At 46.0% G+C, this 22,772-nt stretch overlaps 2 protein-coding genes across 3 annotated transcripts; one reads left to right on the forward strand and one right to left on the reverse strand.

The window, feature by feature from the left end:
- Positions 1 to 1,841: 1,841 nt before the first annotated feature.
- On the forward strand, positions 1,842 to 4,818 carry LOC101079033 (actin-related protein 2). The gene is made up of 9 exons (XM_003978033.3): positions 1,842 to 1,999; positions 2,738 to 2,848; positions 3,076 to 3,234; positions 3,307 to 3,436; positions 3,530 to 3,666; positions 3,743 to 3,892; positions 4,048 to 4,193; positions 4,264 to 4,396; positions 4,479 to 4,818. Exons 1-9 carry the CDS (start codon positions 1,952 to 1,954, stop codon positions 4,647 to 4,649), a joined length of 1,185 nt encoding a protein of 394 aa, XP_003978082.1. The 5' UTR covers positions 1,842 to 1,951; the 3' UTR covers positions 4,650 to 4,818.
- Positions 4,819 to 5,695: 877 nt separating this feature from the next.
- On the reverse strand, positions 5,696 to 22,432 carry rin1b (Ras and Rab interactor 1b). Of its 2 annotated transcripts, XM_029839651.1 has the most exons (13): positions 21,189 to 22,432; positions 19,107 to 19,245; positions 14,189 to 14,320; positions 13,953 to 14,067; positions 13,751 to 13,823; positions 13,537 to 13,628; positions 12,735 to 12,910; positions 12,316 to 12,594; positions 11,674 to 12,223; positions 9,770 to 10,078; positions 9,551 to 9,682; positions 8,833 to 8,990; positions 5,696 to 6,651 (listed from the first exon to the last, which is right to left on the reverse strand). In XM_029839651.1, exons 3-13 carry the CDS (start codon positions 14,318 to 14,320, stop codon positions 6,328 to 6,330), a joined length of 2,340 nt encoding a protein of 779 aa, XP_029695511.1. In that variant the 5' UTR covers positions 19,107 to 19,245; positions 21,189 to 22,432; the 3' UTR covers positions 5,696 to 6,327. The 2 variants fall into 2 exon arrangements, with proteins under 2 accessions (XP_029695511.1, XP_003978096.2); XM_003978047.3 differs by lacking the exon at positions 21,189 to 22,432 and having other exon boundaries at positions 12,322 to 12,594; positions 19,107 to 19,545.
- Positions 22,433 to 22,772: the final 340 nt, after the last annotated feature.

Consider the following 22,772-nt stretch of genomic DNA (forward strand, 5'->3'; position numbering starts at 1 on the left):
GACCGAAATGACTGACCTGTGTGGAAGTTATGATGCCTTCAAATGGCTGTTAATTGAAAGGAATAAATAACATTTACAGGCACATTGATAGTTTGATCATGGTAGACTAACACACTTATAATGTCAAAGGGAAAGCACATTTCACTGCCTTAAATGAAACTGAGAGCATTATTCTTTTACAGGGCAACATAAATAAGGACACATGCTGTACGTCTGTCTACCTTATGCAATGTGCTGTGGACCAGGAATCATTTTGTTGCCATCTGTTTGTCACTTTTAGTATGGTTACTGTTTGAAACGTGAGGCTTTTTTGCTACGAACACACAAGAATAAGGGATGTGCAACACATACGAGTACCAAGACCAGTACCGCTCATGCTGCTTCTTATAAATAAATCATTTTGTAATCATTAGATGCTCATTGGTTGTGAGCAAAGATGGAGATGTCAGGCCAATTAATACGGTGGAGCTCTAAAACCAAAAGAGCTGATTGGTCTCGACTTCACGTGCCTACATATGAGTGAAAAATCAGCTTGTCCTCACACGGAAACATCCAAAGGCCTCCTGTTGCTATCTTTCTGACAAACCAACATTTCTCAAACCACTTGAATTCAATGAAGAGATGTATTTTGTAAATGCTCCATGTAAATAAATGGACTTGTTTTTATCCAAAGCTACATGATATGGCTCAGGGTATCTACCGGTAAGAGTTTACCATATTAGTCCTGGCAAAACAAACCATGTTTAAGGCAAAACGGCAAGGTAATCAGTATAAAGTAGCCTTCAGCAGTTACTGAAACAAGATCGATTTACTTTATTCTTCCCAAACTGGGAATTTTCTTATTAATAATAAAATTATCAAATAAAGTAATAATAATAAGAGAAACAAGGATAACTGTTACTTTGATTTTTGAAGCTACGCTAACCCTGGTGCTACCCTACCACACAAGTGGATCATAGATGCCAAAATAGTCATGTACTGAAGCTATTTTTTTTAAATATATTTTTTATCTCTAACAATACCCTTAAAACTCTTGATAGCTTACATAAAATTTCTGTGGGATTCTTGCTTGTGGGGCATCCAAATCTGCCTGGATGTTTCTGAGAAATTACTACGGAATTTACTTTTCTGCATATGAAGGTGATTTAACTACAAACACTTACCAAATGTTTAAACTTGACTAAGTTTTTAAATAATTGTTTCCGTTACTCCTACAAAGAGTTAGCTTTACGCTACAAACCAAGATGGCGCCATTTAGTCAACTTTAAGATGAGCAGGCAAAAGAGCCGAAATGACGCCACCCACAGTCGATTTAGAGTTTATGTCGGTGAGGTTATTTCCTTGTAATTTGAACAAATTAATTTAGTACAGTGTTTATTCTGATAATCTGAGAGTCAGTTAAACAAGTTGATTAGTTTAAGGGTGACTTGTCAGCCCAGTTAAGATGTACTATAACATTTAATATGATTGCATGTGGGTGCTATTTGCTAATTAAGCTGTTTTAAAATATGTTTATTACAACAAAACGTCACTTTTTTCCAATTAAAAGTGCAGGCACCTGATGATTTTATGCAATTCAAAGGAAGATAATCGCATGATATTACTCACATTTAGATAAAGCAATGATACTTTATCACCTTATGTACCCTAAAAAAAACTTAAAAACTATGAAAACATTACACTTTTCTGGAAAATAAATGTTTTTCTAAGAAAAGCAAATTTAATGGGATAAAAGGACAGTTTCAGTTAGACTACATATTTCTTTTATGGTTCCCTTCCTGTCTCAGAAAAGGGGAGTCTTTGCATTCAAGTCCCGCCTTGAACGGGCAGGAGAAAAATCCTCTGCCTACCTGTCAGGCGTCGTCCCAGATAAATCCATGTGAGTGTGTTCCTCGTCTGCTGGGGCCCCTTCCTTTCAGCAGGAAGCATCCGTTCTGTTCATAGGTAAAACATGGACAGCGAGGGCAGAAAAGTGGTGGTCTGTGACAATGGAACAGGGGTAAGTCCAGTCAGAAGTGTGTAACATTACTTCTAAAGCATTTTATTAAGAGCGGCTAATGCAATTTAGCTGATCAAATTGTTGTAAAGGCTAAAGATTTAGGTGTTGTTTGGTTGTTGTTGTTTTTTTAACAAAAAGCAAATTTTTACATCAGCAAAGTTTCTGAATTGCTTCAGATAAACCCTGATGGGCATGAAGCTGTGTGCAGCAGCCTGATTTCAATTTTGTCTGGACTTGTCAGTCTGCACAGAACCATAAATGGTTGCAATAAACGGCAAAAAAGGAGGAAGCGTGATAGAAAACTGTTGTGCTGCTGCAATTATTAACGGCATTTAAGAGAAAAGTCGGACCTGCCGGAAAGAGAAAACGATTCTGTTGTTTTTTGGGTCTTCTGCGTGGAATGCACGGCATCCCTGCAGGCTAAAGAATGTAGTTATGGTGACAGAGGCAAGTTGAGACACTGCTGTATTAGGTGTTGCCATGACACGCATAAAAGCAAAGGTGTTTCTCGAGTTGCGTGTCTTTTACTGTATATAGTCTGAAGCACTATACTGGCTATGGATTAGACCCAGATTCATCTCAAGAGTACTGATTTATCAGTGTAAATGCATACAAAAGCCTAAATGATGGCCTAGAAATGAGAATGTGCGCTGCTGAAATGTGCAAAAGCTTTCGGTTGCAGTTCCCTTGCATTAAGGAGAAGTTCAACAAGTGCATAAATATACTTTATTGTTGCAGTTCGTCAAGTGTGGTTTTGCTGGCTCCAACTTCCCCGATCACATCTTTCCCGCCATGGTGGGTCGACCCATCATACGATCTGCAACCAAAATGGGAAATTTTGAGATTAAGGTGAGCTTGAGAACACATCAGCTGCAATTTGCTGTGCAAAGATTGACAACACGGAACGTTTCACTGCAGAATCAACATGCATTATTTTGCATGCAGACATTGTGCTACGCTCCAGAAGAGCATAGGTGGGCTCTTTATTGAAGATTATTTCTGGTCATTTTTGTTTTAATACTCATCACAAAGACACAAATATTGGTACTTTTGCATTCATCACCTATTAAAACCAGGACCTGATGGTGGGCGATGAGGCCAGCGAGTGCCGCTCCATGCTGGAGGTGTCCTACCCCATGGAGAACGGTATGGTGCGCTGCTGGGAAGACATGCTTCACCTTTGGGACTACACCTTTGGCCCCGACCGCTTGGACATCGACCCATCGGAATGCAAGGTGGCTACTGACGCAATTGTTAAGACCTATTAAGAGATCATGTGTGACTGGGTTTTGTTTCTGTCCTTGAAGATCCTGCTGACAGAGCCACCCATGAACCCCACCAAGAACCGAGAGAAGATCACAGAAGTCATGTTTGAGAAGTACCAGTTTCATGGCATTTACGTGGCCATTCAGGCTGTGCTGACTCTCTATGCTCAGGGTAGGGCGTTGCAACATCCAGACCCTTCCGGTTCAGATTTTAAAACCAAAAGAATGAATAAAAATGAGTGATGCTAATCGATCCGGTCGGCAGGCTTGCTGACCGGTGTGGTTGTCGACTCTGGCGATGGCGTCACCCACATCTGCCCAGTGTACGAGGGGTTCTCTTTGCCCCACCTCACACGCAGGCTGGACATCGCAGGACGTGACATCACGCGCTACCTCATTAAAGTGGGCTTACGCAGTGACAACAAAGCCGAGCCACGCTCCCCTGAGGAGACTGATCTCTTCCTTTTCCCGCCGTCAGCTCCTGCTCCTCCGAGGCTACGCCTTCAACCATTCGGCGGACTTTGAGACGGTGCGCATGCTGAAGGAGAAGCTTTGCTACGTGGGGTACAACATCGAGCAGGAGCAGCGCCTGGCCACAGAGACCACCTATCTGGTGGAGGTGTTCACGGTAGGTAAAGACTCCAATGCTAATTGAACATAGACAGATGGACATATTGGATACATCAATCTGCGTATTTCTTCCAATATCCACTTGTAAAACATTGTGCAAATTAAACACCTCGATTGTCAGAGATGCTCAAATATTCATCTCTGGTTTTGCAGCTCCCCGATGGCCGGCAGGTGAAGGTTGGTGGGGAGAGGTTTGGGGCCCCTGAAGCCCTTTTCCAACCTCATCTCATCAACGTGGAGGGGGTGGGAGTGGCTGAGCTGCTATTCAACACCATCCAGGCTGCAGATATTGACCTCAGGTCTGTTGAGTGACAATGCCTTAAAACGATTATATTCAAACCCAAGACTCACAATGGATCTCCTACGCAGGGGAGATTTCTATAAACACATCGTGCTGTCAGGAGGCAGCACCATGTACCCTGGGCTTCCCTCCCGGCTAGAAAGGGAGATCAAGCAGCTTTACCTTGAGAGGGTGCTGGATGGAGACACCCAGAAACTATCAGTACGAACCTCAGCATCAACAATACGGTGTTGCTTTATTGATCATAGGCATGATGTCTCTCCGCCTATTTTCCCCCGTGCAGAAGTTCAAGATCCGCATCGAGGACCCTCCCAGGCGTAAGCACATGGTGTTCCTGGGCGGTGCCGTGCTGGCCAACATCATGAAAGACAAGGACTCCTTCTGGCTGACCAAGGCCGAGTATGACGAAAAAGGCCTAGGAGTGCTGCAAAAACTGGGAGGTGGTGTCAGATAAAAGGATTAAACTCTAATATATAACTTTTCTGGCAACTCGAAACTTAAACATTTTCTTGTAGTTATGCATACTGTAAACTCAGAGGCGGATGAGGTTGTTGCATTTAAAATATTAAAAATCCCATAGAGTGTAAGAGGCTTTAAAAATAATAAACAACATAAAACGCAAATCTGTGTCGTGTGCTGCCACCTAGTGGCCACCCACTGTACAAGGCTGCATGTACATTGTCAACAGCTATTGCAATTCCATGTTTATTGCGATACTGAGTAACCTGACAAAATACAGGAAAATGAGTGTTTCCACACACCGAAAATAAATTAGTGCACTCACAACATGAACACATGCTTCACGCACACGCCACATTCGCAGAAACCTCCAGGTTAAAGTGGGGGGAGGGGGGGAGAGCATGCAATAATGTTCAAAGCACGGCTCACGTCTGGACACCTCGGCATAGCCACACTCAGGTTCGATATCTACCCAACAAGTTGAACAATTAAAAGGTTTAAGTTTAGAATACACAAGAGAATCTGTAATGACGGCGGGTTGAACAGTCGTCCGACAGCGGCGACTTGCGGCAGGAAGTCGTCAGAGGCCAGCGACAGAGATCACGTTTACATTCAGCCAGTCGCAGCGAAGGCTCCGGATTAGCGGTTGGACTGTCCTCCCAGTCCCGACTGTAGCGCCGTCGAGAGAAAGAGAGAGGAGGGGAAAACAAAGGAGGAAAGCCTCAAATGCGAAGGGTTACCGGTTTTCGATGACGAGGGGAGAAAAAATAGGATTTGAATACATTCGGAGGTCGTTCAGCGAGTCTGCTGAAGGTCGCCTGATTGAGATGCTGTTTTTGGTGATCCTCAGAGCTGGTGCTTCGCCATCACATCCCTCCTGCCCCCTCATTACTCCTCCTGCCAATACATGTAACAGCACATGGAGGAGAGTATCGAAAGAACCAAAATTAAACCTACTTTTTTTTTTTGGGGGGGGGGGGGGTGTCTGGAAAATAAACAGCCATTTCCAGTGCTTTTCATTGCCTCTAAAATAAACGTCTCTTATGACAAAATGGCCACTTTTTTAATCCGTTTCGTCACTTTGGTGTTGAGGGTTTTTTTTTTTTTTTTATATCATTGTTCACCCGATACGGTTCCGTCCAATCACCTGCAGACGTTTACACAATTATGCAAACATCTTTTCACCCAGAACTATCCAGTGAAAGGGTTACATCACCGCGGCGGACAGTGCCTTCTCCTGTGCGTACTGGATTGTGTTTCCAGGCAACAGTAGTCTTTGGAATTGAGCCTCTTCAAGTTTGATGATGATGTAATCCCTTCATGGTATAACTCTGGGGGGGGGGGGGGTGTCATGGTTCAAATCACAACCAAAATCCATTAATTACACATTTTCCAAGTCACAAACAGCACACTCCTTTACATCAGCAGAGTGGTACAACTTTTGGCAGAAATCCTCCATGTCGGTCTGGTTTTGCTCTGCATGCGGGTCCATTCTGGGTTTTACCGTTTAAGGTCTTGCTCCCATTCGGGAGAAAGTCCTGCAGTTTTTCACAAGTCCTGACCCATGACGAGACAACACACCGCCAAAGAGAAAAGAGATAGAACAAGAGAGAGAGAAAGCAAGAGAGAGAGAGAGCAAGCGACCATCCTCCTCCTCCCTCCATTCCTCCCACTCACTCCTCGCACACCGACTCGCTCAGGTCCACGGCGCCACCCCTGGTGAGCCGCCGCATCTTGCTGAAATCATGGTCGGTCCTCAGGTAGGAAAGCGAGGGCCCCCCCTCGCTGTGGCTGGCCAGGTCCTGGGGCTGGGCCTGAGGCGGCAGGGCCCTCATCTCGCCGCCGCTGCGCCAGTACAGGGTGTACTGCTGCGGGTCAGACACGCCGAAGGTGGAGGCGCACAGCTGGGCAAGGGCCTGGCTGGACTCCCCAGCTCTCCACTGCAACGTCCGCACGGCGCTACGCTCTCCGTCCTGGAACAGTATCCGAACGCATCTCTGGAAAGAGGCGGGGAGGGAGGAGGTGGACAAGAGGAAGAGAGACGGGAGAAAAAAAAGTGAGTGAGGCTGCGCTGATGCAAACCACAGGTCAAAGGTCGAGGGCAAGAGAGGGGGAGGAGAGAGACGTGCAAACACAGGGGTTATAATCCGCTGCAAAAGAAATGAGCTCAAGTGATGCTCGGCAAATAAATATGCATCTACTTCTTCCCACACACGAGCAGCAGGTCCGGCAGCCCTGTGAAAAATCCAAAAATGCTCTTTTTTTCCATTAAAAAGCTTCAACGACAAACTGGAAGTTTCCTCCCGCAAGTTAACCAGAAAACTTCCCGATGATTTTAAAGCAGGAAAAAAAAAAAGAAAACAACAACAAACCCAACAACCACAGTAAACGATCCCGTATCGGGGCATTACGTAACGTCAGATCCACTAGTCCCAAACGCGCACATGCAAAACAGTGAAAATAACATAAATCAATGAGGGCAGCAGCAATTACAATCAACAAGTCTGCCTAATCAAACACTTACAGAGTCACTGAGCTCCTCGCTGTCCGTGTGCATACCTGCTTCGCTGGTTAGAGGCAGCTCGATAAATTTCATGTTATCTGACCGCCCACTTCTTCATAGCACTTGGCTCACTGATCCCCGCCTGTGTCAGTGGAAAATCTGGCTGCCGGGTGAGTTGGATCGGCTATTTGAAGCCGGGAGAGGCACCACGTGACAGGGCAGAATCGCTGTGGATGACAATGCCTTTCGCGTAGCCCCCCTCCCCTTTTTCCTTCTTGGCACCTGGTTACCGATCTGGGCTGGAGGGAGAGGTGCCAGGTAGAATTCGGCGTATTTGTGCGGTGGTGCTTGCCCGAGTTGTGACAGATTAGAGGATTAACTTTAAAACCGCCCCCCCTCCCAAAAAAATTACCAATCGCCTCAAATTGATTTGAAAATCGTCTGCACACATGTGCGGGACGTGTCCCTTTTGATGGACGACAGTCACTATTGCCCGTTTACCCCCCCTGCCCCACCAACAATGGCAATCCGGTGAGCAATCAGAATAATTAAGGCAAAATCTGACCTCTTTCGGTGGATTATTGCCTCGGTTCCGCAGGTGCCTGTCAATTTTAGGTCAATTGAAAACTACACATACATAACATCAAAGCAAATGTACAGAGTCAAAGAAGGAAATCAAAGTACAAGTTTTCACAACAAAAATCCCCACACACACGCACACACACACACGGTGGTGCAGTCACCTTGTGTGTGTGTGTCCTTGTATTTGCTACATACCGAGGACCAAAGCACATTCTACAAGCAAAGTAAGGACACTTGTGGGAAGTGAGGACATTTTGGCTGGTACTCACAACTTCAAAGCACTCTTTTTGGGTTAAGATGGATTTTGGTAGGGTAGCTGGAGAATGCATTATATCTATGAACGTCCTCACAGAGACAGAAGTTCACAGATATGTGTGAATGTGTGTGTGCGACCAGTGTGGCGTCTAATCCCGCCTCTCCAGGGCGTGACCTTGATTAGAATTGGGGTTAGGGCTGGGGGCAGTGTACAGAAAACAGATGGATGATGGTTATACCTACGGCTAAATGATGTCATTATGACCTCAGGTGCTACATTTTAAATGCTAAAGCACAAAACAGTGAACTTGGTTAAATACACTAATGCATTAGTGGACTGTGCTTTAATTCCTACAGAATATCACATGCTTAAAGGTGAACAATCTCAAATAACGCCTTTCTTTTGGCTGAGAGGAGGAATTTTAGAAGAGGCAAAGTCTTGAATAAATCGCGTAATTTGTTTAATAACAGGCTAATGGCCAAATTAGACCTAAAGAATCAGAGAAACTACCCTAACAACCTATTGGACAACAATACATTACAGCTGTGAGTGCGTAAAATATGGGTAGATAAAAACAACACAGTTTTGCCTCCAATTCATTCATGCAGAGAGGAGAACATCCCATAGAATGTGCGAGTAGGAGTTCATGTTGTCTACATCAATCGGGGCTTCGCAGAGCGTCAGCGCGCGACAGCTATGAAGTAACCCCGCTGTCAGAACACACACACACACACACACACACACACACACACACACACACACACACACACACACACACACACACACACACACACACACACACACGGCGAGTTGTAGCAGAAACAGGGCGCTGCCCACCTGACTCTGCTGGCTCTCCCTCTGTCTCTGTGCCTCACGGCTCCGCCTGCAGCTCCACTCCTTCAGCGCCTCCTGGGTCTCTTGGGTCGGCGGCTGCTCCCTGTCCCACTTCTGGATCAAACACAGGCTGGCGTACACGCAGGTCAGGTAGTATCCACCTGGGCACGAAGCGGGCGCACACAATCTCTGTTTACATTAGGTCTGACGACTGATTATGTTGATTTATATACGTGTGTGTAGTTTATTTTTCATATTTCACCTGAAACAATGGTCACTGATTACCGTCACTAATCTGTACAAATTACTATAAACTGGCTTTTTTTGTACTTTTGCAAAATCTGTTGCGTGGTCTGCAAGTCGCAAGATAAAAATAAAATCAGGCAGGAACTATTTTTAGGGGAAAAATATCACCATTTGAAGAAAACACTCATCTAAATTGTCCCTAAATACATTACACATTTATTATAACGGCATTATAATCATTATTACGAGCTGTTGAATTATTGTGAAATTGACAATTAATGTCTGCAGATGTACAATGACGGTTTCGAATCTTGTCATCAGTGAATCACTCAAGCTCGTCCTCACACGTGCGCTAGTTTAAACTAAAAAGCACATGTGTGATGACGAGTTTAAGTGATCCAGCAGACACAGATATAGACACACAAACACAAAAAAGCCATTCTCCAACCCAATGCAAGGAGGAGCAGGCTCGTACCCTCTCCTCCGAGCCAGGAGGGCTCCAGCAGCTCCATCATGTACTCCACCTCTAGCAAGACGTGAGGCCTGTTGCACTCCACGATCACGTAGGACAGCGATGGCAGGAAGTCATCCCAGCTCACTTCCTGTCCTGGGAAAAACGATAAGGCACGGCAGGCTTTTTGAAGATCGCCAGATTTTTAAAGTAGGGCCGTGATTTAAAGAAATTTGACCTCACCATGTAAGGTGCCCATGGACTTGTGGACGCACTTGCACACTTGAAGCAGCAGCAGCACCTTGTCGATGGGCGAGTGCGTCTTCTGCATCAGGGCCAGCTTCTGCTTCACCCTCTCCACTTCCCGGCTGTCCGGGACCCCCGTCCGCACGCCAAGGCGCTCCATGGCCGCGTCCCCCTTCAGGCGGAGCAGGTTCTGCACCAGGCGCTGGGTGCTGCCGTCCCTGCTGTGCAGCTCGGACAGAGCTCGGTTGAGGTGGGTCCTCAGGGGCCTGAGCACGCAGGAGAACATGGCCCGTTCCAGGGCCAAGTCTGAGGGCAGAAGGAAGGTAAACATTTTACTCCCACTGCTGTTTTTAGGCTCTTCATTGGCAAGAAGAGGATTCTTGTTTTACAGGTGCTGGCATTAGAAAATAGAAAATTGTGCATAATTTTAAGAGATATTTATCGAGTAAGAAGTAAAAAGTCTAAACAAATGAGATTAGGGCCAAGGCTATACTGAGGAACTTGTGCAGTTTGATGATCCTTTTAGCTTGAAGTATTTCGCTAAAGCAGACGCCTATAGACCGTGTCGCATTGGGGTGCGTTTGATACGAGACACTTTGTGTGACTGACGGGTGGGACCCCCTCGTTTAAGATACTTTAACACTCGGTCCAGTTGGTGCAAACATTGCTCTGAGTACTCATTGACCAGGAAGGCTATTTTCCTTCTCTGTACTGGGATGCTGAGCTATTTTTCCACCTCCCCGTGGATGTGTTACACATGTGGACACACACTGGCCAGGTTCTGCCAGTGGGCAGTCCTGACGAACAATTCTCCAGTGTGTGCCGTTTGTCACTCGGCGTCAACACTCGTTTTCATCCCTCCTTTTCTAAACATTCCCGAGGGTTCCCACCCTGCTCCCCCTTCCAAATAATTATCATTCACACCCCTCTCCTTCCTCTACCTCCTCCCGGCGTCCCTCTCGCTGCAAACTACTGGCTCGCGCTCCACAAATTTGTAACTGATTACGGTTTCAAAGTATCCTCCCTATTTCTATCTCTTCCTCCCACCCTCCCCTGAATCGTGCTGCTCTTCAAGTGTGCGTGGGACTGCGATATCTTTTTATGATAAACGAGGAGGAGAAAAAAAAATGCTAATGCCTCCCACAGCCGCAGCGCGAGATAAATCGAAATCAGAGCCCAGGAAGGAAGGGAGAGAGGGAGGAAGGAAGGATGGGAGGAAGGAAGGCAGTGGCTGTACCCCCCCCTTCCCCAGAAGCCTCTGCACTTTCAGGCATCCGTCCACCACACACTTATGCACACAAACTCGCTCCAAAACACGCGCACGCTCACAGATTCAGTCGGAGCTGAAAAGGAGCACGAGTGCAGGTCCGCCGGGCGGCTCTTTCCTAATACTGTTTTCAAGAGACAACAATGATGCTTGTGAATGATGCTTTTCACTAAATACCAGGCAGCCCACCATTTACCCAATAAAGCTGTCTGTTTTCCTAGAACTGTGTCCTCTGCTTGAATTAGAATTAAAAAAAAAAAAATTGCATCAAGGTTTTTTTTCTAGCTAGAATTAGCTATTCTTTGCTTATTTCCTGACTTCCCCACCTCCCTTGTCTATATTTTAGCCAAGTTTTGTATTATAAAACCTTCGTCTAGCTGTGTTTGAAGCAATTTAAACCTTGGTATGGGAGATGTGTACATTTTCACATGGAAGACAAATTACAAGTGGTCCCATGAGTAGCCCCTGAGGCACGCCTTTGTTGATGGTGAATGAGCCAGCAGCTGTTTTATCACACACGCTGAAAAGGTGTGTTTATTGGATAAAAAGCTTTTTAACCACTAAATCCTCATCAGCAAAATGGTATTTTACAATTTTGTATAAAACACCGACACGTCACGTCGTAAAGGTTCACCTTTCTCGTTCTCTGGTACCAGTGTCTCGATGGGGGGTTCCAGCTCTCCGCTGTCCATCAGGCAGCACTTAGCCTGGGACAGAAAAAGCCGCAGACCCTGCAGCAGCTGCACCGACGTCACCCGTGATGAAGACGCAGATGAGGATGAAGAGGAAACCAAGCTTTTCAGCACCTCTCTTTGCTCCAGGAGGAAGTCTTGAACCATACCCCCGAACGTGGACCTCCTATCTCTCGACAACTCCTCCACCAGCCGGGTTAGCCTCTTGTCCGGGGCAAAGAAACACACGAATGCCTCACTCATGCGGTGAAGGCCGCCACGGCCCCGGGAGCGCAGGAGCGGCGGCCGTGGGTGGAGGACTGTTTGGGCTCCGACCACGGTCTCCGAGTCTGAATCCGAGTCAGGGTCCTCATCCATGCTACTGAAGGAGCTGTTGCTGTCCAGCTCTGCCAGAGACGGAGCGGGCCGGCGTTCCAGGGCCTGAACAGTCACCTCAATGCCCAAATCCTCGACTAGCTCAGACTGCTGCAGAGGCTCTGTCTTTGGACGCGTCTGGACCAGGACAGAAGTTACAGTGTAGAGGAAGAGCTTATTTAAGTTGCTACTCAACACTTGCACATATTTCAAGCTAAAAATTGTTTTACTTCTACCATGGAGAGAGAAACCACATCCTCTTCTTCTACAGAGCCCGGCGACACCGCGGGGGTTCTCCTCAGGACCCCAGCCCCGGGATGAACTCTCCTTTGGGGGTTGGCGCCATCCTTCTGCAGTCTATCCAACCCGGGCTGGTCCTCCGACCCCGAAGGGGAGTAGGATCCAACCCCTTCGAGGGAGAGGTTCATGGAAGACTCTGAGATCCGGAGACGCATGCTGCGCTTAAAGCGGTTCCGCTTGTTGGAGGCACTGTGGTTCACAATTTGAGGCTGATGGAAGGAAGAAAAAAGGTCCATTTAAGCATCATCCCTTTATTATTCACAAATGATTTTTTTTGCCATATTTTGAGTTGTTTCGAGTAAAGTTTCTGTTGTATGAAGTAAATCATCGTGCAAGAAACGCCGCTAACCTTGCTTTTAACCTCCAGTTGTAGGAAGAGCGGGTTGATAAAGCAGATTTTTCCCTGTCTGCTCTCAGTCAGTGGTGTGCTTCCCTCTGGGTTCAGGGACGTTTTACCACCAATGGATGGGAAAATGTCCAGTAATCCATTCTGAATGTCTGAAGCGCTTGGGACGCTCCAGAAGTCTACGGAGAAAATACAACATTTTAGCTAAGAAGGATCACGGAAACGCTTCCAGGGACTCAACAATCGCCATCGATTCACAACCATCACATCCATAAACCGCTAATGTAGTAGCAAATTAATATTAAAACAAGCTGGATTGGACAGCGTAACATTTTTCATTTGCCAAAGAGCGACAGACGATCCTGATCACAATGACCAGTCATCTGATTTTTTGTTGTGGGCCCGCGGTGTGAAAGTCGTCGGACTCGCAGCCCGGCGTCACAGAATCGCTTTTGTCACTCTTAGCCATCTTGAAGTCACACCTCACCCTCTGCTGCAGCGCGGCGTCAGTACATGCTACCGTGCTAAAACAGACGCGAGCTGGCAGCCACAACTTTAGCCAGCAACATTCACACATTTGCAGTAGTAGTCACCAGACAGAGCAGCCTGAAATGTGCAAGAAAGTCCACAGCCATTAGAATATTTTTCTATTTTCTAACCTTTGCGTTAAGCTTAGGATGCTAACGCTTATGGTGTTTTTACGGATAGCCACGGGTAACCTATAGCACTTTCAGGATTGGTGAAGTGGATGTTAATTCAACCCCCACCAGGGGGTTATTTTTTTGGGGGGGGGGGGGAATTGCACCTTGTCCCATGTGTGAGATGGCCTCCAGCTGTCTGTGTGTCGTTGCCTTGGCGATGGCGTCTGGTAGCTGCAGTGGGAACGGCAACACATCTCTGCAGACAAGCGAGAGGGAGAACTTTGAATTCCAGGGTTGCTGGGCGAACTCTGCGGAGATTACAATCCTTCATGCACGCACAAGCTAATCAGAGGTTATGCTAGTCTCTCCCAGGCTCACCTGCTTATGCAGTAGAAGGCCACGAGGCGACACAGGTCGGGAAAACTGAGCGCCGAGCTCTCCAAGGCGAATGCTGGTTATGGAACAGACAGAGATTGACCGACGGGTGTGAAGGCAGCAGGACATGCGTTTAAAGGCCATGTTCTTGAACGCAGCCTCAGCAGTGGCAGCCGCCGCGGGCAGGTGAGGCGATCATACTCACTGGAGTCCTCCTCGCAGATCAAGCACTCCTGAACCGAGGAGGCGCTCTTGTCGGCCGTCACTCTCAAACACAGCACCTTCCTCTGGCTGGAGATGCATTTACGCACCAGAAAAGTCTGCAAGCAGCGAGAGTCACAGTGGAGAGGAGAATAAGGCGAGAATGAAACTTTTTCCTGTACCGTGCTTTACGTATCTGCTTAAGCTGATAAATCTTTGAAGGAGCCGACTGGGACGCACCCCGATGGGCTCCCTGAGCAGGATATACAGGGCGGAGTCTCTGTTGATTGACAGCTGGAGCCACACAGGGTGGGTGAGCAGCAGACGATCCAGGACGCTGAAGGTCCGCTGAGGGCCGCCCGCCCCCTGCATCTTAAAGACAAGATTAGCGTACAGCACTGTCATTCGCTTTGTCGTCGTCCTCTTTTTGTCAACGAGTTGTCAGCGTTTATGTTTCTGGAAGGATTCAGAGATGATAAAGCATTATTATTCAATTCATCTTGCTGAAACTTTTTTTTTTTTTTTTGGATGGGGGGGGGGGGGGGGGGGGGGGGTGTCCTGCATCCTCGTTTTGAGGGTAGCTGCAGTGTTCTTGGGGGATAAAGGTCATTGAGATTTTCCTTTAGCCAGCAGCTTCTCGGCTCATATGGATGCATGCTGGGTAGTGGTCACTCACGCTCGCATTTTCGTGCATTTTATGTGAAGCTTGTCTGGAGGGATCTGGCTGAACAGGGCGACGTTTGCGCTGATGCTAACGCACCTTTGCACATTCTTGAAACAAAGTCGGAACTCTTTATCCCTTTCACCCCCCCTGCTCGCTCTCTCTCCAGGTTGCTGCTGGATGTCACACTGCGTGGGCTGCTGGAGAACGCTTGTGATCATAGCAGCAGATTGTTGCCGTGGCAACCCGGGCCTACACATCCTACCAGGCATTCCCACTCAGTGAAACACCCTCTCTCGGAGTTCGAGGGGCCCGTGCACGGAGCAACACGTGCATTCGCACAGACAGATATGAACAGGTTCCTTCATCTGAAAGGTTTTCCAGAGAGAGGTTTTATTCCTGGGCTATTATCAGGCTTGTTGTCTTTTTTTGGCGGCTTTTGCTAAAGGTTTCCATTTATCTCCAAGTCTGGGCTGACTGGTTGACAAATGTTTGATTATGAAGACGGTGCTTTACTAGACTGGAGAGATTAAGCTCGTACAAGAATTGTAAAGTAAAAATGCCCCAGGCTAACGGGGTTTAAATGTTTAACTGATAGAAACGCAACAACGGTTCGCTTTAATAATCAGATGGAGAGGTTTTTATATAGTTTCACAAACTGATTTAGCGATCGAGCCGATACTGTTGTTAATATGCTAATATGCTAATCAGGTTTCTAATCGTTACGCTGCATCGCTGCCACCATACGTTTACAAAAAGAGCATCTTTAAGGAAAGTCCTGACTTTGTACGAGACACCAGCAGGGCGAAACACCACATGAGTCCGGCATCTCAAGAATAAAAGAGAAAGAGGAAATAAAAAAGAGCAAGGCCTCCAGGTTCTACTAGCCATTTCCAGGTCCAACTTACATAAAATATAACACTGCCCACACACACATACACACACTTACGTAATTCCCTGAGAGAAAGAAAGACACATGCGGAAGAGAAAAAGAGATAATGTGATGGGGTGGGGTGGGGGGGGTTAAAGTAGAAATCATCTTCAGAGAGCCTGTGGCGCTGAATTTCAGGTTGGCAGACTGGGGAGACACACACTGCGGAGCCAACAAGGTGTTTACACACCCGAAGGCAGCTGGAGCATCTGACGAGTAAAGAAGAGAGGGAGACTCGAGTCAAGGGCGACGGAGGGAAAACAGCGCTGGGGCCAGCTGTGCCTTTTTTGATGGGGGTTTCGGGGGGAAAAAAGCCCAAAATGTTTCTTTCACTGGGGTTTGATAGGTGAAGAGTGAAGGATGGGTTGAGCAGGAGTGCGAATCAGAAATGCCAAAAATCAGCAGGCTGCTAACGGCTATTTTGAAATGGAGGCGTTTTTTTTTGCTTAATTAGTGACTGCGAGGAAGAACCTGGGGTTATTTCTGTCTTGAAAATGCTACGAAATGTCTTTCCACCCTTTAATATGCAAGAAGCATCAAAACTACGACAGCTTCTATCTTTATTTTTCACTTCCGGGCGTTGCAGTAATGACAGGTGATTTGCATGTACATGCTCAGATATGGAGCCGCTGCAAACACACTTATCTTTGCATTTTCTAAGATTCAACGTAATGGCAGTGAGTCGGGTCACAGCGGTAAACCGGTGTCGCCTTCACTGCATCTTTCACCATCTTGAGCTCCAGACAGACAGCAATAAATGCCATGTTAGCCGTTATCAGCACTTTGCTGGCTGTCGCACGGTCCTGCCAGGCTTTTCCCCAGTTTGTGGAAGGCGGTTCAAAACTCAATGTCTGTAGGGATCATGCCGTTTGGTTTGTGGTGAAATTCAGGAAGATTTTGATGGAAAAGGAAGGATATGATGAGAAATGTTCACAGGCATGTTAACAAAAGTTTTACTCTTTCTTTGAGCTAGCTTTTGAGAATAGTAGCCTATGTAGGGAATTTTAATTTTTGAGTTATGTATAGAGATTTGTAGAGCTTAGCATAAAAAACTGACATTGCACTTTATACCTAGATAAATGGTAGAAATTACCTCATCTAAGCTGACATGAATCCAATTTATGTGTCATTTTTGCAGAAACGTAAACACGTCATGGGAGCTGTGGTCCATTGTTTAGGTATGCTAACACCATAGCTCCACTAGCATAGCTAACACGCCTCTGTAACACATTGAGCTGACGATAACGATCATGAGCCATTTCCTCTCAAAGGGCCACTTTGCCCAAACAACAATCACGTAGGCAAATTATTCATCTCTAATTATAGCGTTTGACGCCGACAATCGCAAGACTGCACAAAAAAAAAACAACAAAAAGAAAATCCAACTCATTTGCAAACCAGTGACCGTTACTGTGCGTGTGGGATGACTAATGGATCCACATAATTGCAGTGGGCTATAAGTATCTGCAGGGGGCATCGGTGCACAGACGCTAGCTGGTGACAGGTGTCCTTCTTGGTGCCTGTTGGAAAAAAGTACAGCAGGGGATAATGAAGAAAGATGAGGAACTGAGGGCTGGGAGGGTGTCAGAGAGACATTAGCATTTTACCCAGAAGTTTTCTGTTCATGTTATGAAGTTATGTGCCTAACCTTTAACAATAATTGAGTGAGAATGACAAGTCATATCTACTTTTTGTGATCTGCAGTGACCTCTGGATGATTCAGAGTGTGACTAATGAGAGGTCAGCACGGGGAGCACTTCACCCAAAATAAAGGAGCGTTAGGTAACGCGAGTGTCAAAGCTACGCTGGAAAATCCTCTTCAGTTTTGGACTTTTGTTTCAGCACATCCGGCGGGTGCAGAGGTGTCTGGCTCAGGTTATCATTATTCAACAACAGATACTGGTATCAAACCGAAGCGAGTGACGCGTGACTTAGATCCCCCATTTCAGGTTGTGTTAGAGTGACCACAAGAGGACAAACGCCTGCATTAATGCTGGTCTACATGAAGAATGCTGAAACTCACCAGGTAAAACCAAGAACGCCGGCATCACACAGAAAGAGAAGATTTTCTGTTCTAAAATATTCACATTTATTAATTAATTCATAACTGATCAGAAAACAACCATTAACATGTTAACAACTTTGTAAAAGAACCATGTGATTTTAAAGAACGTTGTCCTACTTAAATATGGAGGGGGCGTGGCTTATTGATTTGCCGCAGCTGATTGGCTGATTCTTTTCACTTCATTTCTCATCATCTCACATGATTATTTCACAGATTCTGTATGATTACATTGCCTTGTCCCCGTTGGAGGTGGAGATAGATGAAAATATTGCAATATTTCAAGAAAACAGTGTCGATTGAAACATGCGGCCTGGTTTTGGAGGTCGTTTTCTCTGTTTCAGCACAATCATTGATCAGAGCTTAATCCAGGAATGGTTTAGATTTGTGTGTGACCGGGGGAAAGCCTGGCCTCCACACAGGTCAGGTCACTGGATCTGTGCGCCGCTCCCAGCACCGCGGACAGACTGCTCAGCAGAGGACTGAACTCTGTCCAACAGCGCCAAGCGTCATGCTCGGGGACACTGCGATCACACTCCTCCTACACAACACAGGGGCAGAATGCACCCCTCCCCCCGCCCTCACCACACACACAAAAATACACACATGCCATGCCACCTTTCTGAACACATCATCCAGCCATCACAGCCTCGGTGTTGGTGGTTCTGCATAACCAGAGCAAACTCTCGGGGAGCAGGTTGGCTCCTCGTCTGCACCTGTACATCCGAAACAGGTCCTAAAAGGCCCCAGAGGGCCTTTTTACTCCACCGAATTAACGAGCAAAACAACAGCAAGGGAGTGGGAACATCACATCTACAGCAAACTCCCACACAGGCAGGATGGCACTTCGGTTTTAAAGTTATGTAACATTTCAGTGGTGTGAGATTACATTCACTTTGGCCCCTGAGGGGAGAGAGCAGATCAAGAAGGCTTCAGGAGTGAAAGTCGGAGTGGTTAATTGGGCATGTGACTGGCTGGCGCGTTAAAAGCACAGAAAAGTAGCAGAAAAGCAGGTTTAGAATCAAGTTTAGAATCAAGTTTGGAACCTCTCCGAGACTTCTGCTGAAACGTGACTCAGCTCCATTGCGCAGACCTGGCATTGGCACTAATGAGGAGTTGGTGGACACGTCAATGGACCTCTGCGGTTAAATGCAAATGCAGGCGCCCAAGGGTGGGGAAAACGCGTCAGAGCATGGTCACCGCGCTCATTAACTGATTAATTGGCGGAGTTACCCACGATTGACTGAGCACGGTTGTTTACCAGTGTGCCACCTGTATTTGCTGACCGGAAACTACGCGAAACAACAAACGCCGACGCGTTTTGAAGTAGAAAAATGACAGCTTCAGAGGAGAAATTTATAAATTAAACTGCGAAAACAAACAAAAAACTCCGCATGAACACTCCCAAGAAAGTTCAGTGGGTCTATTTGGAGCATGACAGCAGCACATTTGTTTATTTCCCCCCCTTTAGACAACGGAAATTCCACCACAAGACGCAACTTACCTTCGTTTGGGAAGGTGGAAACAGGTGTTGCGCGCCGCCCGTGCGTGCGTTCCGCCGCCTGATCAGGCGTCCAAAGACGAAGGAATTGGATGGCTATGCACCAACGCGGCGCTGCAGAGTCGGAGTGTGGATCACCATGCTGTGGAAAACACGGGCACGTCGGGGAAATGCGCGCGGCTGTGGTGACAGGGCGGAGGAGCGCAATTTTTCTTTAAAAAAATTCTCTGAGCGTCTGAAGTGATACACAGTCACAGCAGAGACACCACCAACACCACCGCCTCCCTGATTCTGACACACACACCATATCACGTTATCCCTTATCCTAAAAACAGATATATGGAGAAGGCGGACTTCGTTTAGCAAATTGCAATAAAATAGGGCGTTTCCGGTCTGAAAAACCATGGAAACCCATAAATAATTCAAACTGACAAAATTGCATTTGCAATATTATGTGATTTTCAAAGTCTGTGGGAACATTAAAGATTCTCAAGGTCTAACACGCGCATTATCAACCGACTTAATTAAAAGTTTCACCTGAGGGAAGTGTACTTTTTTCCCTACGTTGGCGTGAACTGTTTTTGTTTTCCCGCATCCGCCCTTTGAGCAAGTGCGGGCTTGCGTGTCCTTTTGTCGCCACTAGAGGGAGACAAACGCCGCGATTCGTTTTGGGCCTTGAGGAGCTGCGGATGTTATAGTCCTCACGAGGACTGATTATATTTAAAATATCTTATATTTGAAGAAGAAAATGAATCAGGTACCAAAAGGTTTTAAACCAGTCACCTGAGGTTTTTTTTTTAACATTTAATGATATTAAACGTATAATTGCACCCTTTCTTATTAGAATATACTGTATATTATATATATAAAGCGGCTAACTCTTCTGAAGGGCAAATTGTGATGTAAGCATGGGTGCACTACTCAGGCTTTGCAACAAATGTAGATAGAACTGCAGCAGATATCAACCACAATGGGGTCAATCCATAGGACCAATCTATTCTGTCCACTTCTCTGTGGGTGATATTGATTTATGTAACTCTAGGACTCAATTTTGTTGCCAAGTTGGGCTACATTGTTAAAGAATAATTGCTCTAACTTTCCATGCCAGATGTGTAAAAACTCAGACCTCACAATTATTAATTTTTATAAAGTTAATAACAAGAGGGGCAAAAATCAATTCCCGAGTCTAATAATGGTGCATTAAAATTAGATTTATGTGTGCTCTTTTAAAATAGCAACAATTTTGTGGGGAATATTTGTCTACTTTATATATGTTGATACATGGGTAAAGGACAGGCATTGCTCTCAGCTAGCATGCTACTCAATTCTTGATAAAGGCAGCTTAAGGTTTAATAATATTGACTAAAAACAAACCCAAAAAACAGATAACTGCATTTGCATCACTTGGCTTTTGTAAGCAATTTATTTCCAATCTGGCACAGACCATTGTGCCCTCCAAAGTCTGGGCCGACTGACGTCTTTCTTACCATTTTCTCAGGATCCGCTCTGGTAAACACACTCAGGGGTTTGGGGAAACTATGGCTCAAATGATGCATGGCTCTATGAATTACATCACTGGGCATTTGCCACGTGGTGACAGCTCCCACTCTCCAACATCTTTCACGTGCCAGATCACCACCTCCAGCGGTGTGGCTGCCATCATGGCCAAGATAATGCTAATTAATCAGAGCATGTGAGCATGCTAACACATAAATTATCCCTCCCTTCACTCTTGTCTCTCACACACACACACACACACACACACACACACACACACACTGCCCTCAAACCCTTTAGAGTGTGAAGTAAAATGGAAGTGATATATTGTGGTCTCATTGCTGCAGAAAGCATCTCTGAGTCACAGGGAGAAATAAGCAGAGACACTGGACACTGCTGCAAGAAAGGATAACGTGTGTGAGAGAGAAATGATAGGTACAGTAGCCGCATAATAATGTGCTAGTGCTTGCAGCTCAGAATGATGTGCAACTCCTCTTACCTTCATATAGAAAAGGTCATTTAAACATATTTTTTCCTCATTGTGAATAATGTTAACAATCATCCTTTGTAGCCAACAAACTTGCTTACCTCTGCTCTACTTTGCAGCTCTGAGTGCATATTCTGTGCATCTACAAGCTAGCAGAAAGCTAAATGAGGCTAGAAAATCTTCTAAAATATGCCTCTACTGCTAAAACACATGGGATACAGGCGCTGCCATCTTGAACTGGTGACGTCACTTGCAGCCCATGTATGTTCAACCAGGAAGTGACTGCAAGTGTGCACATCTGTCGGCCAACTAGACTCCGATCAGGTTTGGATTGTCCATTAGCTCTCTCTGCCAGCAGAGGTCACTAGCATGCACATCTAATTGATGTATTGATGTACACATCCAATTAATGCGTACTTCATCTAACATCGGCTGCTTTAAACAGCAAAATTCAGCCCGAATGCCGTTTTGTTTGTTAAAGCTGTTAGTACTAACTTAACACACATTTTCCCGTGTTTCCAAAAAAAAAGAAATCCCTCTTAATCGACGACATTAGCCAAACGGAGCTACAATTCTAACCGCGCATTTTGAGCTCTTGCGTGACGCCACTTCCGCTAATAGTCAAAGTAAATAAAGACCAAAACAGCGCAAGCTTCTCTCCCCTCAATCGTTCCATAACTGTCACGAGCGCGCATCGACGTTGAAAGGTTGCTACGCAACCGTCGCTGATGAGCTAACTCCAAATGCGGGTAAATTTATATTCTGAATCTTTATACCATATTTTTACGATTTTATTTTGTCAGCTACAGCTGGTTTTAAAAAAAATGTATGCAAAGGATTCTTGTTTGCAGTATTTTTCGTTCCTGCGAAAAGTGCTAGCAAGGACCAATAGAAGAAGCTAGGAATTAAAACGAAAAAAAAATGGCTACCCTCAACTATCTTACCAGTGATTGGCTGGAATGTGGTTTGTTGTGTTTCGGTGTGCCTCCTGTCCCCAAGTGTTCCATTGATGTGTGTTGTGTCCGGAGAAAAAGCTTTGTCACAGTCGTTTCAGGGCACGGACCGAGACAAGATGCCAACAATTTGAGCCAAAAAGGAAAAATCGCACTGGAATCATGGAAGATTGCCCATTGCGCCCACCGCAACCACTTATGACTGTGTCAATTCAACTCAAACACACTTCTGAAACCAGAGGGCCTTAAGTTGTCTGTGTAAATTCTCAGTCATCCAGGTCATTGCATCCAAGGTAGTTTTCTCTGTCAACTGGACTGGGTTTCTTCTCTTGAAGAAGTCGTTTCTTCTCTTGACGAGTCGTTAGCAGGGTCGTTGGTCGGGTCGTTCACCTAGTTTCTGTTGAGGTGTCTCCCCTTTGTCTGCTGGGTCACATGGTGATGAGTCACTGGGTCTCCTGGAGTGGTGTGAATGTTTGTTTTGCTGTTGGAAGGAGTGGAGGACTGCATTGTATGTGGGTGATAGGAAGTGCCTCAGGCCACCACCTCTGTTCAAGGATGGTTTCTCCAATTTAACATGGATAGCTTCCTTGACCCCCCTTTCAAACCAGCGGTCTTCTTTGGCCAGTATCCGTACTTGGCTGTCCTCGAAGGAGTGCCCACTCTCCTTTAAGTGTAAGTGGACTGCTGAATCCTGACCCGAAGAGGTGGCACGTCTGTGTTGTGCCATTCTTC

The sequence above is a fragment of the Takifugu rubripes genome, chromosome 8 (genome assembly GCF_901000725.2).
Source record: "Takifugu rubripes chromosome 8, fTakRub1.2, whole genome shotgun sequence".
Lineage (NCBI taxonomy): Eukaryota > Metazoa > Chordata > Actinopteri > Tetraodontiformes > Tetraodontidae > Takifugu > Takifugu rubripes.

What these genes read in the sequence shown, in the direction of transcription:
- rin1b (XM_029839651.1), bottom strand. Translation starts at nt 14,320, where the DNA reads ATGCAGGGGGCGGGCGGCCCTCAGCGGACCTTCAGCGTCCTGGATCGT. An exon ending in TGCTCAGGGAGCCCATCGGG is followed by an intron (nt 14,068 to 14,188) that starts GTGCGTCCCAGT and finishes CGCTGCTTGCAG; the next exon opens with ACTTTTCTGGTGCGTAAATG. An exon ending in GATCTGCGAGGAGGACTCCA is followed by an intron (nt 13,824 to 13,952) that starts GTGAGTATGATC and finishes TTCCATAACCAG; the next exon opens with CATTCGCCTTGGAGAGCTCG.
- LOC101079033 (XM_003978033.3), top strand. Translation starts at nt 1,952, where the DNA reads ATGGACAGCGAGGGCAGAAAAGTGGTGGTCTGTGACAATGGAACAGGG. An exon ending in TCACGCGCTACCTCATTAAA is followed by an intron (nt 3,667 to 3,742) that starts GTGGGCTTACGC and finishes TCCCGCCGTCAG; the next exon opens with CTCCTGCTCCTCCGAGGCTA. An exon ending in GCTGCAGATATTGACCTCAG is followed by an intron (nt 4,194 to 4,263) that starts GTCTGTTGAGTG and finishes TCTCCTACGCAG; the next exon opens with GGGAGATTTCTATAAACACA.